The 20137-nt window shown below is 35.7% G+C and overlaps 1 protein-coding gene across 1 annotated transcript in view; it reads right to left on the reverse strand.

The window, feature by feature from the left end:
• Positions 1-20137, reverse strand: part of PPP2R5A (protein phosphatase 2 regulatory subunit B'alpha) — a 64731-nt gene that overhangs the window by 25431 nt on the left and 19163 nt on the right. Inside the window, exons 2-3 of the mRNA XM_026001077.2 lie at positions 9764-9960; positions 6628-6729 (exon numbers count right to left, since the gene is read on the reverse strand). Coding sequence (XP_025856862.2) covers positions 6628-6729; positions 9764-9960 — 299 coding nt within the window. The remainder of the gene's footprint in view (positions 1-6627; positions 6730-9763; positions 9961-20137) is intronic.

A 20137-nucleotide genomic window follows, 5' to 3' on the forward strand; every position in this document is an offset into this window, starting at 1 on the left:
TTACACATTCTAACCATGTAAGTATTATACAATAATAAAAATATAAAGTTGAGGAAGGGGATGGAGAAGAGTGTATGAAAAGTAGAAACTTTGAGGGGTGCCTGTGTGGCTCAGTTGGTTAAGTGTCTGCCTTCAGCCCGAGTCATGATCCCAGGGTCCTGGGATCAAGCCCCATGTTAGGCTCCCTGCTCAGTGGGGAGCCTGCTTCTCCCTCTGCTCCTCCCCCTGCTTGTGCTCTCTGTCAAATAAATATATTTTAAAAAAAGGAAAGTAGAAACTTTGAATGTCTATAAAGGTATTTACTGTGAGAATAAATGGGTTATTACTTTACATTAGATGCTAGGGAAGTAGGAAGTGCGGGTGAGACTACTCGAGAATTTCAGTATTGTTCATTTTAGGGAACTAATAAATTAGCTGTAAGAATCAAGGGTACCATATAAAGGTATCAGCATAAAGATAACAATAAGAACAAAAATATACTTCTACCCACATGCCAAAAGTACTTATCTTTTAAGAAAACAAGGGAAGAGAAAATAGTATAGTCTTAAAAACTGTACTAGGTTCTATGCATATATTATCCCATTCAATCCTTATACAATCCAATCCTATTTTATTCCAGTTTTATAAAGGAGGATAAAGAGAAGTTAAGCGGCTTAGCCAAGGATCATTTCCATTTCACCATGCTTTGTAATAATAATTCTCTTACTTGTTAGAATTAGTAGTACATAAGTTTTTGTTCCATTTAACCAAAGTACATCTGTACCTATATAGTAACACCTTTAAAAACTCACCTATGAGGGCTAAAAAAGAAAAAGTATGGCTAGTTGAATTATTTGGAAGATCTAATCTACAATGGTGTTAAAATGAAGCTAAAAATATATGAATTAATAAGCCTCACTAAGAATTGGTCTGTATTATTTTCGGGCCACAAAGTATATTTAGAAGAGGCACTAAAGCTTTTAAAAATTAAGAGCAAGTACTCAGGAGTAATACTTGAGTGGTAAGCCTAATTCTGCCACTTATTACTTTTATAATCTTGGCCAGGATTCTTGATCTCTTTTAGCTTCATATAAGCTTATCTAGAAAATGTGAACAATATTTAAAAATTTTTATTTAAATTTAATTTAGTTAAAATATAGTGTTTCAGGAGTAGAAATTAATGATTCATCAGTTGCATATAACACTCAGTGTTCATTATAAAAAGTGCTCTCCCTTACTGCCCCAATTACCCCATCCCCCTACCCTAAAATATGAACAAAATTATTGTGTAACCAGAAGGATTAAATGAGATGGTGTATAAAAAGCAGTTGTCACTATCTCTGAAACATGTAAGTGCTCAATAGTTATTGGTACTGCTATTTTATAATTAGCTAGTCTTATAAATGAGTACTATTGGTCATACATAGACATATTAATTAAATTCTCTAGATATGGGGATCCCTGGGTGGCTCAGCGGTTTAGCGCCTGCCTTCGGCCCAGGGTGTAATCCTGGAGTCCCGGGATCGAGTCCCACATTGGGCTTCCTGCATGGAGTCTGCTTGTCCCTCTGCCTGTGTCTCTGCCTCTCTCTCTCTCTCTGTGTCTCTCATGAATAAATAAATAAAATCTTTTTAAAAAATTCTCTAGATAAACATCATTGTGCTTGCCTGCAGATTTCAGATCATTTTTTTAAAAAAAGATTTTATTTATTTATTCATGAGAGACACACACAGAGAGAAAGAGAGGCAGAGACACAGGCAGAGGGAGAAGCAGGCCCCATGGAGGGAGCCCGATGTGGACCTCGATCCCGGGACTCCAGGATTACACCCTGGGCCGAAGGCAGGCGCTAAACCGCTGAGCCACCCTGAGATCCCCAGATTTCAGGTCATTAATATTATTTTTTCAGTATAAAATTTATTTGAAGCATTAAGGCAAGAGTCCTTTGAACTTTTACTTTCTCCCACAGAGCCCTGTTTAAAAATAAAGAGTATCATTTGAATATTCTCAGAATATTTTAACTAAACAACTAGGGAACAAACAAAAATCCATGACCATAGGCTAGTTTATATAAAAACATGTGCAAAAGAAACACTATACAGATGTGTGTATAGTATAATATTTTATGGCTATAATGGAATCTTTGTAACAGTTTGTAAGTACTGTAAGATGATCTACCCTGAATCCTATCTAAAGAGCTCTAGTTACTAAAGTATCAACTGAGGTAGTGCTAATGTGATTCTACTGAGTGAACCCTAGATGACATTATGTTAAAGCCACATATTTGAGGGGATGTTTGGATGAAGCAGTTAGAGCTAGATAGAAACAGGGAAGGTTTAATGGCAGAATTGGTTTTGCCTACATAATAGGTTTTTATTACCAATTTTCCAATTATATCTGAGGTGTGAACTGTCACACAATGGCATTTAGGTCAGAAAGACTATCCTTCCATCAGTTTCAACTAAAGAGACGTGCTTCAGAGAAAGACTTCTGAATGGCAGACTAAGGACTCCAGTGAACTTGCTGACCCACAAAAACAATCCAAAACAGTATGAGTTGGCTTAAGAAAGAATAAGTGAATGTGAGGGTAGATCAATAGAGATTATCCAGGGGTCCATGGGTGGCTCAGTCCAGTAAGTGTCTGCTTTCAGCTCAGGTCCTGATTCGAGTCGTGGGACTGAGCCCTGCACTGAGTTCCCTGCTCAGTGAGAAGCCTGCTTCTCCATCTCCTTCTACCACTTCTTCTGTTCTGTTCTCTCATTTTCTCTCAAATAAAAAAATAAAATCTTTTTTTAAAAAAGAGATTATCCAGTTTGAGAGCCAGAAAGGAAAAAGAATGAACCAAAAAGGAACAGAGTTTCAGAGACCTGAGAGACACCATGAGTCATGCAACATGTATATGATGGGAATCTCAGAGAAGAGAAAGAAGAAGAAAAAATATCTGAAGAAATAATAGCTAAAACCAACTCAGATTTGATGAAACTATTAATTTACACAATGAACTCTTACTGGAGCTAAATGAACTTCAAGCAGAATAAAGTCAAAGGGATCCACATCTACACACATTACAATCCAATTGACAGAAATTAAAAACAAAGAAAATGTTCAAGGCAGCAAGAAAAAAATAGCATTGTATACATGAGGTCCTAAATAAGATAACAACTGACTTGCCATCAGAAAACCATGGACACCAAAAGACCTGTGGATAACATAATCTAAGTGCTGAAGGACAAGTGCAGTTAACCAAGAATTCTATATCCAGCAAAACTGTCCTTCAAAAATGAACGGGAAATTAAGACATTCCCAGATAAACAAACACTGAGAGAATTCACTAACAGACCTACTCTACCAGAAATACTAAAGGGATTCCTTTATGAAGAAATAAAAGGATATCCACAAGAAGAAATAAAGAACATACAATTGAACCTTAAATAATGGAAGGGTTAAAGGAACTGACCCCTCCTCATTCAGTCAAAAACCCACGTGTAACTCTTGACTCCTCCAAAGTTTAATAATAGTCTATTGTTGAGGGCAAGTCTTACTGGTAACAGATCAATTAACACGTATCTTATGTGTTATAAATATTATATACTGTATTGTTAAAAAAAAAAGTAAGCTAGAGGAAAAAATGTTAAAAATAACATAAGGAGGAATGCAAACTAGTGCAGCCACTGTGGAAAACAGTATGGAGCTTCCTCAAAAAATTAAGAATAGAACTACTCTACAATCCAGTAATTGCGCTACTGGATATTTACCCAAAAAATACAAAAACGCTAATTCAAAAAGATGTAGCACCCCTATGTTTATTGCAGCATTAGTTACAACAGCCAAATTATGGAAGTAGCTCAAGTGTCCACTGATAAATGAATATGGATAAAGAAGATGTGGTATATGTGTGTACACAACAGAATATTACTAAGCCATAAAAAAGAATGAAATCTTGCCATTTGCAACAACATGGACAGATCTATAGAGTATGATGCTAAGTGAAATAAGTCAGTGAGAGAGACAAATACCATATAACTTCACTCATATGTGGAATTTAGGAAACAAAACAATAGAACAAAGAAAAAAAAAGAGACAAACCAAAAAACAGACTCTATAATTAGAGAACAAACTGATGGTTACCAAAGGGAGGATAAGTGAGGGGAATGGGTGAAACAGATGAAGAGGATTAAGAGTAAATTTATCACAGTGAGCACTGAGTAAATGCACAGAATTGTTCAATCACTACACTGCACACCTGAAACTAGCATTAACACTGTATATTAACTATACTGGAATTAAAATTTTTTTTTTTTACAATCATAAGGAAGAAACAATACATTTACAGTACAGTATTTAGCAAATAAAATCTGCATGTAAGCAGACCCATGCAGTTTAAACTTATGTTGTTCAAGGGTCAACTATTCATATATAAATATAAAAGACAGTATAAATGTATTTATTTATAACACATTTATTCTACTGCTCTATAAGACAACCACATAAAGGAATAATTACATTGATGGGCATGTATAAAGATCTAATCTGTGGGGCACCTGCATGGCTCAGTCAGTTAAGCATCGGACTCTTGGTTTCGGCTCAGGTCATGATCTTGGGAGTTGTGAGACTGAGTCCTGTATTGGGCTCCCCACTCAGTGGGAAGTGTGCTTCTCCCTCTACCTCTCTACCTTTTTGTGCTCGTGCACATGCTCTAATAAATAAATAAATCTTAAAAAAGGAAGATCTAATTTGTATGACAACAATATCATAAATAACCACTAAGAGGAGGTAAGGAAGCGAATGGAGGTATATTGAACCAAAACTTTGCATACTACTGAAATTAAGTTAGTATTCAACCAAACTAGATTGTTTTAAGTTGCTAACAGTAATCCCCAGGGTAATTACTAAGAAAATAAAAAACACAGTTAATGATACAAAGGAGTTAAAATGGTACCCTAGAAAATATCTATTTTTTAAAAAAAATATCTATTTAATACAAAAAGCAGTAATGGAGACTAGAGAAACAAAAAGGCATACAACTTATAGAAAATAGTAAATCCTACCTTATCTGTAAATACCTTAAATGTAAATACCTTAAATGTAAATGGATTAAACACTCCAATCAAAAGACAAAGACTGTCAAAACTGATTATAAAAACATGATCCAACTTTTACAAGACAATTTAGATTAAAAAAGTCAGATTATAAAAGTAAAATAACAGAAAAGATATATCATGCAAACAGTAACTAAAAGAGAGGTGGAGTACCTATACTAATATCAGACAAAATAAACTTATGAAACCTTTTAGAGTTATAATGATAAGGACCATCCATCCATAAGTAAGATATAATAATTATAAACATAAGCAGCTAATAACAGGGCCCCAAAATACATAAAGCAAAACCTGACAGAACTGGAGAGAAATACAATTCAACAACAATAGTTGAAAACTTCAACAACTCACTTTCAATAGTGGATAGAAGTAAATAAAAGAACAAGGAAATGGAAGACTTGAATAACGTTAGTCAATAACCAATTAGACTTAACAGATTTCTATGGAACACTCTACCCAACAACAGAATATACATTCTTTTCTTCTCAAGTACACACAAAACTTTCTCGATCATATACTGTATGTGAGGCCCTAATACAAGCCTCAATAAATTTAAGGATTGAAAACTTTCAAAGTATATTCTCTAACTACAATGAAATAGAAATAAGTAACAGAAAGAAATGTGGCAGTCACAGATATGTAGAAATTAAACACATTCTCCTAAATAATAAAGAAGGAGTCACAGGAAAATTAGAAAATATTTGAGGTGAATGAAAAAAAAAGGGAACTTATCAAAAATTTATGGGAAACATTAAAACAAAAACTGGTACATCAATGTTCATAATAGTTCTCATTATAATAAGTCAAAACATCCATCAACTGATTAATGGATAAACAAAACATAGTATATCCAGAAAAAGAAATATACAGCAATTAAAAAGAATGAGGTATGGACACATGCAACGACACTGATGAACCTTGTAAATACTATGCTAAATAAAAAACCCAGACACAAAAGGCCACATATTATATGATTTCATTTATATTAAAATTCAGAACAGGCAAATCCACAGAGACAAAAAAGTAGATAGGTAGTTGTAAGGAACTGTAGAGAAAGGGGAATGGGAAGTGACTGCTGTGAAGGGGGTTTCCACTTGGGGTGATGAAAAAAATTCTAGAATTAGATAGTGGTGATGGTTGCACAGTTTTGTGAACATTCTTAGTACCAATGAATAGTACACTTTAAAATGGTTTAAATGGTAAATTAAAGAAACTGAAAAAGTTTTTGGGAAAAGAAAATAATGATAAGAAAACATACTAAAAGTCAAATATTTTTAAATAGACACTCAGATCAGGATGCTTGGGTAGCTCAGTGGTTGAGTATCTGCCTTAGGCTCAGGGCATGATCCTGGGTCAGGGGATCGAGTCCCACATTAGGCTCCCTATGAGGAGCCTGCTTCTCCATCTTTCTGTGTCTCTGCCTCTCTCTCTCTGTCTCTCATGAATAAATAAATAAATCTTTTTAAAAAATATTCAGATCTGAAAGAGAACTACCATGATTTCAGCAAAATATCATAAATGCAAAATTGTCAATATATAGTATGTTTCATACTTGTATGTGAGGCCAAGAGGCCTCAAGCGTGGGTTCATCCTCTTCTGGATCAAAATCTGGATTATCACTTGGAGGAAGAGTACGGAAGATATTAGCGCTGATCTGTAAAGAAAAAGAAATTTAGATTTATATTCTTTGTTGTACAATTAAATTAAACGACATAAAATATTTTAAAGATAACTTTAAGGAAAAAGTTAAGTTGTGACAATACACCTAGTTCAAAACCTATAAACCTCATCAATATGTGAAGAAGGCAGGTATTTGTTTCTCTTTTCTCCATCTCACAATTATGACTTCTTCAGATGCCAAACTACCAAAGATTACATACAGATTACCTCTAGATTCCTCTTCCTTAAATTACAAGTCATTCTTTTTTTTTTTTTTTTTAATTATTTATTTTTGATAGTCATACAGAGAGAGAGAGAGAGAGAGGCAGAGACACAGGCAGAGGGAGAAGCAGGCTCCACGCACCGGGAGCCCGACGTGGGATTCGATCCCGGGTCTCCAGGGTCGCGCCCTGGGCCAAAGGCAGGCGCCAAACCACTGCGCCACCCAGGGATCCCAATTACAAGTCATTCTTTCCAAGTTTTGCTTAATGGAAAAAAATTAAAAAGGAGGGGAGGGAATTATGGGGGGAAAAGCATAAAGTTCCTAACTCTACCAATCTCTAACTTGGTCCTTTTCATCTTTCTCCCTCCATATTCTAACCCAGCCATTTATTTACCTTACAATCCAGAAGAGTGTGATAAAAGACCTCCGTTTATATACATACACACCACACTAAGGAAAAGGGTGGGGAGGCCAGAATACCTTCACTGCTATTACAGATGTAATTTATAATACCCCACTGGTGATGTAATTTAATGTATTTCATCTACTCTGAGCCTTTAAAAAAAAAATCTCTCCGAAATCATGATGTGAGACTGAGATTCTTCACTTCAGATTCAATGAAATATAGTATTTATAATTTCTTCATTCACACTGTCCAGGCCACCAAAGTAAACTTCGCATCTTTTTCCTCTATTAGACTGTGGTGCCAACTCACAATTCTTTGAAGAATGATGAACAGACTGAGAGACCACATGGTTTAGTAAACATTTAAGGCCAAACCATTAAGGAGTTGTCACCTGAGATAAACTATTTGAGGAATAAAGGATGAGACAAGACGTGTTTGGTGGGGCAAGCGAATTGCCAACTATTCTTATGAAGTGGCATCTAGAGTCAGCCAAAGAACTGTTAACAGTCAATTACTATAACCATAAGACTTAGAAAGTAATAACCTAGAATTTGATTGCTAGAATTTGATTGCTAGAGCCAGTACATGAAGGCAGAACCAATAAATAGTTTGATGGGTATCGATTTCACAAAGAATGGCAGAAAGTCACAGATAAAATCTGAAAAGTAAAAATATCCCATAAGAGGACAAAATTTGCCTTTGAGATCATACTTATTATTGGTAGTAAAAGAATAAAATTAACCTTGTAGCCAAAAACAGAAGTAACTATATATAACAAATATATATAAGAGCTTTACAGGGCCAACAGGGTAAGTTGGCTTCATGCTTATCCAGAAATTCAATAACCAGAAGTTAAAAAAAAAAAAAAGACAAAACATACACACCTTTTTTCTTGGGGAAAGAAATTAAATCCCAGGGTTTATTATTATATAGCAAATTACAGAATAATTTGACTCAAATTGAGTATTTTCAATATGCAAATATTTAAGTATTTTCAATACCCAAGTCAATAACTTTAAGTAATCTCTACACAAAACATGGGGCTTGAACTCACAATTCCAAAATCAAGAGTTGCATGCTCTATCCACTGAGCCAGTCAGGTGCCCCCCCCACCCCCCAAGTCAGTACCTTTACAGAGATAAAAAATAAAGTACCTTTCCAGGATTTTCAAAATTCCTGAATACAAACCATATGAAATCAGTAAAATGGAAATACTGCTTTCTCCTGAACATAAATACTGCTTTCTCCTGAACATATTTTAATGATAAACACAAAACAAAACACAAAATAAGTTTATCAGTATTCAATATTTCTGTTTTCAAAGAGTCCCTTTTTACTGTCTGAGAGTTTTAGAAGCCAATTTTATTTTGATCAATGTTCCCTGTACAGCTAATCTCTTAAATATTCTTTAAGACTTTTATTTTCATTTTTCAAAAACAAAAAACAAAAATTTTCTAGTACAGTGTGATGAAAGAAAACTCAACTAGCATAATAGGGTCAAATTTAACTACGTTAAATTTTTGTTTTGTTCTTCCCCCAGAACATATATTGGGCAAGGGGAAGGAAATGAAAGAAAACTCAACTAGCATAATAGGGTCAAATTTAACTACATTAAATTTTTGTTTTGTTCTTCCCCCAGAACATATATTGGGCAAGGGGAAGGAAATGAAGATAACTACAAATTATGCTTGCTATAACCTTCTATACTCGGGTAACATTTAAGCTTCAATTATGTACTCAGTGACTCTCTAATTACTCCAACTAAATTTTTTGTATTTTGTTACTATGCACCAACATACAAAAATCCCAAATCCTAAACAAATTTCTGTTTGATGAAGAATAAGTTGAATTATTAATGAACAGTATCTTAACCTTAGTTTAATAAAGTTAGCAGTAATTTCTTTTTCACAGAGATTTGATACACTTATTTATATTATTTAACTTTTTAAGGGTCCTGAGTTTTTATTAAAATTCAAGTGTAATAGACTCTATAAATATACTAAAGTATTGTAAATTAATATAATTTTCAGACCTGACTCCTTTACCCAACTGCTGAAGCGTAGAGTCCCATAGTATTTTATTCTCTTCCCACTTCAGGCATTCTTCTTGGTAACAATTCCCCCCTGATAATTATCTATCAGTCTGTATAATCTTAAGCCTACATCTTTCTCTTAAACTCTACATCTGCACTATACAATATGGCGGCCATCAGCCACTGTGGCTACTGAATTTTCAATCTAATAGAAGCAAGAACAGCCTCACTGGAATGAATGGATAATCTTCCAAATGGACTATTTTAAAACCAGTTTGAGTATACTGATTATTACACATTTATTAAATATCAGTCTCAATAATTTTTAATCACACCTTAGATCTTACTTGAATTTATATAAATCTTACCATTTTTACTATATCAGAATACGCTGATTCAACAATTACACCACGATTAGTTGAAACATACTCAACCAGTTCATTCAGTGTTGCTCTTTTAATTTCTTTGCTCTTCAAGTCTGAAACAGAGTCCATGAAATCAAACAGTATACAACACTGCTGCAACTTCTGACAGAAAAGCTCTTGTTGTTCATTGGAAGTGGCATCTATAAATAAAAATAAAGAAAAACTTAGAAATTACCTATTCAGAGATTACCTTTAATATAGTTATTAATTTTATAGATGCTATTCATACACATAAAGCTTCTCTCAAAAATCTAGTGAGGAAAAAAAAATCCACTGAAAAATTAACCCATCTAATTTCATCATTCATGCCAGAAACCAGGAAACATAATGACTTTTCCTCCTCTCTCACTACCCCTAATATATCATTAAGTGTTACTGATTCTGTTTGTTTTTTTTTTTTTTTTAAGATTTTATTTACTTATTCATGAGAAACACAGAGACAGAGGCAGATGGAGAAGCAGGTTCTCACAAGGGAGCCCGATGTGGACCTTGATCTCGGGACACTGGGATCATGCCCTGAGCTGAAGGCAGATGCTCAACCGCTGAGCCACCAGGCATCCCAATTTTTTTTTTTAAGATTTTATTTATTTATTCATGAGAGACACACAGAGAGAAGCAGAGACACAGGCAGAGGGAGAAGCAGGCTCCATGCAGGGAGCCTGACGTGGGACTTGATCCTGTGACTCCAGGGATCACACCCCGGGCCAAAGGCAGGCGGCTAAACCGCTCAGCCACCCAGGGATCCCTTCTGTTTCTTTAACATATCTGGAGTCTATCCTTTTCTTGTCATTCCCACTGTCATTTTAATATCCTCATCATCCATCATCTAAAATACAATAGTGATATCCTAACTGCTCCTCTTGTCTGGTCCCATAACTACTACACCACCTGATTTATCTTCTAAACTATCTCAAAAGCTATGCTCTTGCTAAAAGGAGAATCATTCTGATCATATTCAGTACTTCTCAATGATCTTCCAAAAATTACAAATTGAAGTTCAAACTCCTCAGGATTGCATATAAAATTCAGCAGTCTACTGTCAACAATCATCTCTCAACACTTCTCAGTCATGTACCCTCACTTTGGTTAAACCATATTCCCTGCAACTTGTGAAGATTTTAGTTTCCTCTGCCTGGAATGCCCTTATCCCACATTCCCATCCTGGGAACTCTCCCCATTTATTAAGTTTCAGCAGAAACATCCTCCTCAGAAACTCTAAAACAACTAAAGTTAATTGGTTAATCCACTTTTACCCAAATGTATCTTAGGTGAGTACCTCTACCATAGTATGTATTGTACTATATGGCAATTATGTTTTACATGTACAACACACCTAGACTACGAGACCACTAAAGATAGGAAACAAGTGTGATCTTTATTTTTGCCTCTTCCTCCTCCTCCCAATCACCTCATATCTACCACAGTGCCTAGCACATAATAGACACTCAGTAAATGCTTATTATTTTACCTTCTACTTTTAACAAAAATATGGGCACATTATATCGATTTGATTCTAACAAATATATTAAATCCTTTTGTTTCCAACATTTGAAAAATAACAAAACTTCAATCCTGAACTTTCACATCTGTAAACAAGGTTTACAATTAGCTCAACTTCTAAGTTTCTTGACTACTGAGATTAAATTTTTAAAAATCACAGAGATGTCTACTTAATATTGATACTTAGTTTGAAAAAGTGTAAGACGAATACCTCTGCTTTTTTTAAGCTTCCCAAATTATGTTAAACTTATTAGATTGGGTATGTGTTATACACTAGAAAAGGAGTGATTATTTAAGCTATGAGACTTCTTCTCAACTCATACTGTAGAGGAAATACCCACGAGTTTTCTCAGTTAGTAATACCTTTATGTATTTATAAAGACTGAAATTTGATACCACTAAAAAAATTCTCACTACTGTAAAACTGCATGGTCTTAGGCAGAAGGAGAAGCAAGACAATTTTAGGAAAGTGAAACATTTCATCTTTGAAGAATTATTAACACAACTTTTAAAATACAAAAGCCCTGGGGTACCTGGTAGTGCAGTACGTTGAGCATCCAACTCTTAGGTTCAGCCTAAGTCATGAGCTCAGGGTAGTGAGACAGAGCCTGTGTGAGGAGTCTGCTTAAGATGCTTTCCCTCCCTCTCCCTCTGCCCCTCCAACAGTCACATGCTCCCCCATACTCGCTCACTCTAAAATAAATCTTAAAAACAAACAACAACAACAAAAAAACAGCAACTCACAAAAATCCTGTACTTATCTCTAAGCATTAAAAAAAAAATTCAATGTGAATATGTATCTGGCTCACATTTTAAGAAATACTGCTCTGGTATGCCTCGGTGGCTCAGGTTAAGCCTCTGCCTTTGGCTCAGGTCATGATCCCAGGGTCCTAGAATCCAACCCCATGTCAGGCCCCCACTCGTGGGGAGTCTGCTTCTCCATCTGTTTCTCCTCATTTGTGCTCATGTTCTCTCTCTCTTTCATAAATAAATAAAATATTTTTTAAAAAGACAGAAATACTGCTCCAGAGAACTATTTCTCAAGGTGTGAATTGTAACTCATAGGTGGAGAGCAGATATTTTAGTGGGTCATGACCAGAATTTTAAAATGTATATAAAATATCAATGTGTGGCAGGGCACCTAAGTGGCTCAGTCAAAAGTCTGACTCTTGGTTTCAGCTCAGATCAAGATCTCATTGGGTCCTTGAAATCAAGCCCACCCCGTCCTTGGGATCATGGGCAGTGGGGAGTCTGCTTGAAGATTTTCTCTCACTGTCTATCCCCCCACTCGCACTTGTACACTCTTCACTGTCTCTCAAATAAATAAATCTTAAAAAAAAAATCAATGTGTTGCATGTATATGAGTACAGTGTTTATAAAACGTGTTTATTATAGTTTGCAGTCAAAAGGTTTGGAAGCCACTACTTTACAATATGTAAGGCACGCCCATGATCACAAAACAGATCTGTAATGAAAATGGGATTCAAATCACTTAGAATGCAAGAACAAATATATGACTATAGTCCTTGAAAAAATATCAATTGCTCCAATAGCTATATTCTAAATACTTAACTAGAGATTCACAATGCATGTTAAAAATGACAAATTTGTTTACTTCTTCCTCTTCACTCTGAAATAAGACTAAAAAAAAAAAAAAAAAGGAATGCAGATGTGTGTGTATGTGTGTAACCCCACAATAACAAAGAGAATAGAAGAATAGGCCTTTAGGCAAAAAACTTCAGCAAATTTTGGGAAAACTCAAAGTACAATAAGAACTGCTAAGTGAAAAAACCTAAACACAATAAATTAGAAACTGCCTGGTAAAATACAGGATGAGATTAAAACATAAACTGAAAATAGGAGATTATAGAAATCTGTATGGGGGCACTTGGGTGGCTCAGTGGTTGAGCGTCTGTCTTTGGCTCAGGTCATGATCCCGGGGTCCTGGGATCGAGTCCCACATCAGGCTCACCATAGGGAGCCTGCTTCTCCCTCTGCCTATGTTTCTGCCTCTGTGTCTCTCATGAATAAAGAAATAAAATCTTTTAAAAAATCTGTATGTACTGAACAATCTGCCATCTCAGTCCAAAAAACAGTCAAGCATTCATGCTTTAGGCAAAAAAGTAAAATTTAAAAAAGGGGGTGCTGGTGGTGGTGGGCCTTCCTAAAGAAACTCACTTGTCCCAGAGAAAAACAGCTTTTACTAGTTAGTCCCCTGACCAATTGCTCGAAGCAAAAGCAGGTAGTCAGTAAACCCGTCCAACTTATAAAGTGACTTTTTTTGTTGTTCACTAATATTAACAGAAAATAAAGGATCACCAGATAGTCAAGGAAGGCCTTGAAACATGAAAGATTTCCTGATTACTCAATCAGGAAAAAATTATGCCAAGCAATGGGTTAATTTAGCATATTACTTTGAAATTTCAGATGCCCAGGAGAAAAGACTAAAAGCTTTCAGATTAAAAAAAAAATTAACCACAAAAGAACCAGAGGCAGAATATCCATTAGATTTCTTATCAGCAAGAGTGATGCCAGAAGATAATGGAGCTATAGCATTCAAATTTGAATGCCAGTCTAGAACTATGTAACTAGCCAACTATCAATTAAGTATAACGATTCAACAAGGACATTTTCAGACATGCAAATACTTGGAAAAATTGACACCCTCACCTTTCTTAGGAAATTACCTAAGGGCATGATGCAACAATAAAGGAAAAAGAGAAAGAAATGGAATCTAGGAATAGGGGAATCAATCTAGAAAAGCAATAAAGTCCTAGAGAGCAACTAAGCCATTTAGAACAGGAGGAAACAAGCCCCATGGAATGCCTACTAGAGGATCAATCAATAGGATATCTTATTACATGGAAGAAAAACTTGAGAGTCAAAAGTACAAGAAAAACACAATTAGAAACTCCAGGGGGAGGGATCCCTGGGTGGCGCAGCGGTTTGGCGCCTGCCTTTGGCCCAGGGCGCGATCCTGGAGATCCGGGATCGAGTCCCACGTCAGGCTCCCGGTGCATGGAGCCTGCTTTTCCCTCTGCCTGTGTCTCTGCCTCTCTCACTGTGTTCCTATCATAAATAAATAAAAATTAAAAAAAAAAAAAAGAAACTCCAGGGGGAAAAAAAAGGAAACTCCAGGAAATACTAAAAAAAACAAAACAAAACAAAACAAAAAAACACCAACTATATAAGGAAATGTAATTACATTATATGGCTCTGAAGCCTATGTAGTCACACAACATAAGTCATGCTCACTTTCGACTTTTAGAATTACAATTTAGAGAAAATTATAGCGTAGAAAATGTTACCAACCTTAAAAATGTAACATAAAGATGACTAAAGTTGAAGGTGAAAGAGAAGAGGAGAAACTGAAAGGCACCACCTTTCCAAGTTCATTTCCCATTACTCCCCCTTTCATACCCCATGTTCCATTTATACTGACACTTGAAATTTCCTGATTTACATGAACCAGTTGGAATGCACACTCTCATCATTATTCTTCAACCTCTTCAGAAGTGAATAAAGATAGTGCCCACCTATACACTAACCAATAAGAAAAAACTTTAGCCAAAGGATTTCAAATCTACCAGAACCATTAACGATGTTTAAACACGATAATATCCCCTGCTATGAGAGAACTAGGATATTTTAGCCTAATACCATTCTTTATAAAATTTCTTTTGTTCTAATTTCATGCTCAGCAAGTATACTAGTTTTAAATTTTGTCCACAAATTATTTGACACTCTTCTCTTCAAAAGGTGGAATTTATTTCTCCTATGAATGTGGGCTGGACTTAGTGAGACTTGCTTCTAAAGAACAGACTCAGTATTGCAGAATGAAGTATGCGACTTCCAAATCTAGGTCATAAAAGAAAGGCCTATAACTTTCGAGACTGGTTCTTCCTAAAAAGAACCAGGGTAAGTTACACAAGACCTCAAGGTTCATAGAGCAGACTGTTTGAGAAAAATAATAACTATGTGGTTGAGTATATTGTTTGGATGATTACAGTAACTCATCTAATACTAGCAAACTTTGTAAAAAAAATTTTCAAGATTTAGAATCTTTAGGAAAATGTGGTAAGGAAGTTTTACACTATATTCTTTGGTGTCAATTTATGAAACTATTTAGGAAGACTACCAAGATAGCTTTAAGTTAATGTCTGAGCCTATTTCTCTGTCTTATATACTCAGATACATGGTTTCTTTTTATCATACACAGTACAAATATAAATTAACCAAGTTCATGACACAGTAATAAATGCCAATTTATTAATTTAGGATAAGAAATCATTCCCCCATGTACAATATTAGAATATTATATTATGTGTTCCTTAGGCAGACCTAAAGAAGCCAAAACATAATCAGAATGATGTTTGGTATTTTAATTTTCTATTGCTTAGTAAAAATTATCTCAAATTTAGTGGCTTATTACCAGTTTCTTTGGGTCAGAGATTCAAACAGAACACAGCAAGGACAACTTATCTTTGCTCTATGATGTCTCAGGCCTCAGCTAGAAAACTAGAAAGCTAAGAGGTAGAATCCTGTGAAGGCTAAACCACTCATATGTCTGATAGTTAATTCAAGCTTTTGACTGAAGGTCTACCTGGGGCTAGTGCCAGAAACCCCATATGTGGCCTCTCCATGTGGCTGGAGCTTCCTCACAATACGGTGACTGAGTTCCAGGGTAAGGAATTTAAGAAGTCTAACAAAAAACAAGAAAGACTCTTAAGAAAGTTAAAAAAAAATTTTAAAAGATTTTATTTATTAATGAGAGACACACAGAGAGAGGCAAAGACAAGAGGGAGAAGGAGAAGCAGCATCCCTGCAGGGAGCCCGATGCAGAACTCAATCCCAGCACTCTAGGATCATGCCCTGAGCTGAAGGCAGATAGATGCTCAACCGCTGAGCCACCCAGGCATCCCGAAAGTTACAAAATTTTTATGAAATATATAAAAGATGTAAATAACAAAGATATACCATTAGTCGTGAATGAAAAGACTCAATGTCTTCCCCAATGAATATACAGGGAATGCAATTTAAATTGCAACATGATGCTGCCATTAGCAGGGTGTTTTGTCGGAACTTGAAGAATTGCTCTTAAAATTCATCAGGAAAAATGAAGAGCCAAGAAGTGCCAAGATGATTTCTAAGATGAAGAAGGGAAGACTAATCTTAACAATCTACAGTAATTAAAACTACATGATTTGGGGCAGGAAGAGACAAAAAGACTGGAGAAGAAAAAATAAGGTACCATGGGACAGTCTGGTGTACATAAACAAAAGGTTAATATATAATAAATAGAGTTGGCTTTTTAAAAAAAAGTCAGTAGTAAATTTTAATTTAAAAAGTTATGCTAGGACCACTGGCTATTCATAAGGAAAAAAATAGATCCCTCCTTCACACCATTTATAAAAATTAATTTCCTCCAGAGAGCTAAAAGAACAAATGTGAATTGGAAAACTAAAAAACATCTCATTTTATAACCAACTCTGGACTGGCATCCAAAATGCACAAAAGAATATCTGTAAACAAAAAAAGGGACAAATCTACAGAAAAAGGTACATGAAACATAAATGACCAACAGATATGAAAAGACATTCAATCACACAGGAAAACAGAAAAATGTAAAAACGATATTTATAAATTTATGTATGAAATGCCATACATCATTTCATACCCATTGCATACGAATGACAAAGTGTGGGAAACTCTTCTGCTTCCAGCAGACTAATGTTCCCACTGTAAACTACTAAAAACCGGACAAAATATGTAAAATAACTGCTTTCAGACAGTGGCAAACAGGCAATATGGGACTGTGATACCTGAGAGAAGGGAAACAGAGTGAGGCCCACAATCATACCAGCTCTCTGTTAACACTGTTAACACTTTCCAGACTGTACCACAGCGAGAAGCCTCAAAATAGCAAGCAGCCTTACTGAGCTAAATAGGTAGTAAGTGGAGATCCGGGTTAATATGGTGGCTAGAATTTACATATTAAAGTACTAGAGAGAAAGGAACCATACAGAAGAAATTTCTATTTTTCTGTTTACATTTAAGTGATGACACTTTTTAAATCTGCTTACACAGCAAGTCTTTAAAAAAATTTTTTTAATAGCAGGTGAATGAGAGAGAGCACATGCACACATGTGGGGGTGGAGGGAAGGGGCAAAGAGAGAGGATCCCAAGCAGACTCCATGCTATGTGGAGAGCCCCAAGATCATGACCTGAACCAAAACCAAGAGTCAGAAGTTTAATCAACTGAGCCACTCAGGTACCCCAGCGAGTCATCTTTAATATAAAATCAACCTTGGATTCTGTCATGAATATTATATGATCATGATGTATCATCCTATTTATGTTGCTAAATTTAATTTATTAATGTTCTGTATAACATCTTTGCATCTAAGTTCATAAGGGATATTGGTCTGTAATTTTATTTTCTTGTAATGTCCTTGTCAGGGTTCTTAATTAGGATTCAATTAAACGGCTATAAGATTTAACTCAGATGTTTGCTTCTTTTTGTGTCAGTTTCAGAAAGCTCTTTATTTCAAGTTATTTTTCCCAATTCCTTTTTCAAATTTGTTGGCATGATTACATACTTGAAAGCTATAAATTCCTAGGTAAGAGCAAGGTACTGATTATTACTACAAGAGAAGCTAAAATTTTAGTCCACAGGAAGTTCTAACTTCTAACAAGACAAGGTAAAAACCTCCACAGAACTGAAACACTGCCCACTGAAACAAATGAAAATTATTCTTAAAACATACTTTGAAAGCCTCTGGAAATGGTCTTAAGTCAAAGAGCAAAGGAGGAAACATCTATCCAAGAATACTTACGCAAATTTGTTAAGAACAACAAGAATGTGTGGTATTTGAACAAAGACAGCTACCTCTCTCCTCTGAACTTAGCTAGACAGATACTTCACTTTGGAGGGGTGCAGCCAAGAACACAAGAATCCCTTCACTAGCTCCTTGTCAGACAGCTTTCTTCAAGTGAGAAGCATCACACTGGCATTTCTCACTCTGCCCTCAACTATCTATTACTGAGACTACGTTCTGAGCCAGTGCAGTTGAGAAGAGGGGCTCCCTTCTCTTGCCCAACTCATGGAACAAAGCCTCTACCTTTGGGGCAGCACCACTGGGAATACTGGTGCTGCCATTATCTTAGTCCTGGCCTATAAGGTGGTGGGGTTCCATGCTGGAAGAGGCAAGCCAAAAAGATCTGAGGCTATTGCTCCCTCTCCACCTCCTGTTCAGCTCCTGAAGTGGGTTATCACTCAGAGAGAAATATACCATTGTCCCTTTCCCCAGCCAACTCTAGAGTCCTAACTCAGAAATTTTGCCTGGAGGGAGAAGCAAGCCATAAAACAGCTGTTATGTCTCTTCCCAAAATAACTTACTTTTTTTTTTTTTGTATATTTTTTAATTGGAGTTCAATTTGCCAACACATAGCATAACACCCAGTGCTCATCCAGTCAAGTGCCCCCCTCAGTACCCGTCACCCAGTCACCCCAACCGCCCCCTTGCCTCCCTTTCCACCACCCCTTGTTCATTTCCCAGAGTTAGGTGTCTCTCATGAAGAACTGACAGTTTTGTAACAGAGCACAGAAAAGCTCAAAGTTAGGGGTGTTCTCAAAAACAGTGGAGGTAGTGGCAAAAGGCAATGGGAAGATTCAATGAAGAAATAGGTTTTAACCAGCTAGTTTGCAAGAGAACACGAGGGAAACAGCTTGGAGGAGCCATCCTGGTGTCAGAACAAATATTAGACATTGACCTCAGGAACTATTATTCCTTCAGAGGAGTCTGAATTTAACTGGATTAGTCAGAAAAAAAATAATAAAACAATTTATGCCCCAGAACATTGTTGAAAACAATTAAGCAAGATGAAAGTCATTGAAATTTAAACTTGGGGGTGTAGTTAGGAAAACATAAATAGAGCCCTGTTCAAAGTACTGTTATCTCAGGGTGCCTACTGGCATACCTAAAGCTGTATCTCTCTGAATCATAACATTAGATCAGTCACTAAACACATAAACAAATCACACCACCTCTGAGGGCTGGAACTGGTACCTAGTACTGTACTGCAGTAATGTACTGTAATACAATAAATACATTATCTAAAATGTTCAGTATACAACAAAAAAGATTACAAGATACACAAAGAAACAGAAAAGTATGTCCCATGTACAAAGGAAAAGAAAAAAAAAAAAAAACAGAGGCAAGAGAAACTGCCTGTGAGAGCAACCAGATGTTGGACTAATAGAAAATGACTTAAGTTGTTATATATATCCAAAGAACTAAAAATAACCATAGTTAATGAAGTAAAGACGTGATAACGTTACATCAAATAGAGAATATCAATAAAGAAACAGAATTTACAAAAGAGGGGGAGAGAAAGAGCAAATGAAAACTCTGCATTAAAAAATACAATAACAAAATGAAAAACTAACTAGAAGGACTCAACAGTAGATGTGAAATGGCAGAAGAAAGAATTAGGTAAGTTTGAAGATAAATAGAAATTATGAAATCTCATTAGAGGAAAAAAGGTGAATAAAAACGAACAGAACTTCAGAGATCTGGGGGACACCATATAGTATACTACATGCACATAACAGGAATACCAAAAGAGAGAAAGGAGCAGGAAAAAAAAAAGAAAAAGAAATAATGACCAATAACTCCCCAAATTTACTGAATAATGCTAACCTATGTACCCAGGAAGTTCCACAAACTCTAAGAAGGAAAAATACAAGTAGATTCACAGATACACTGAAATAAAAGTGGTGAAAGTCAAAGACAAAGAGAAAATCATGAAAGTAGG

The sequence above is a fragment of the Vulpes vulpes genome, chromosome 13, assembly GCF_048418805.1.
Source record: "Vulpes vulpes isolate BD-2025 chromosome 13, VulVul3, whole genome shotgun sequence".
NCBI classification, from domain to species: Eukaryota; Metazoa; Chordata; class Mammalia; order Carnivora; family Canidae; genus Vulpes; species Vulpes vulpes.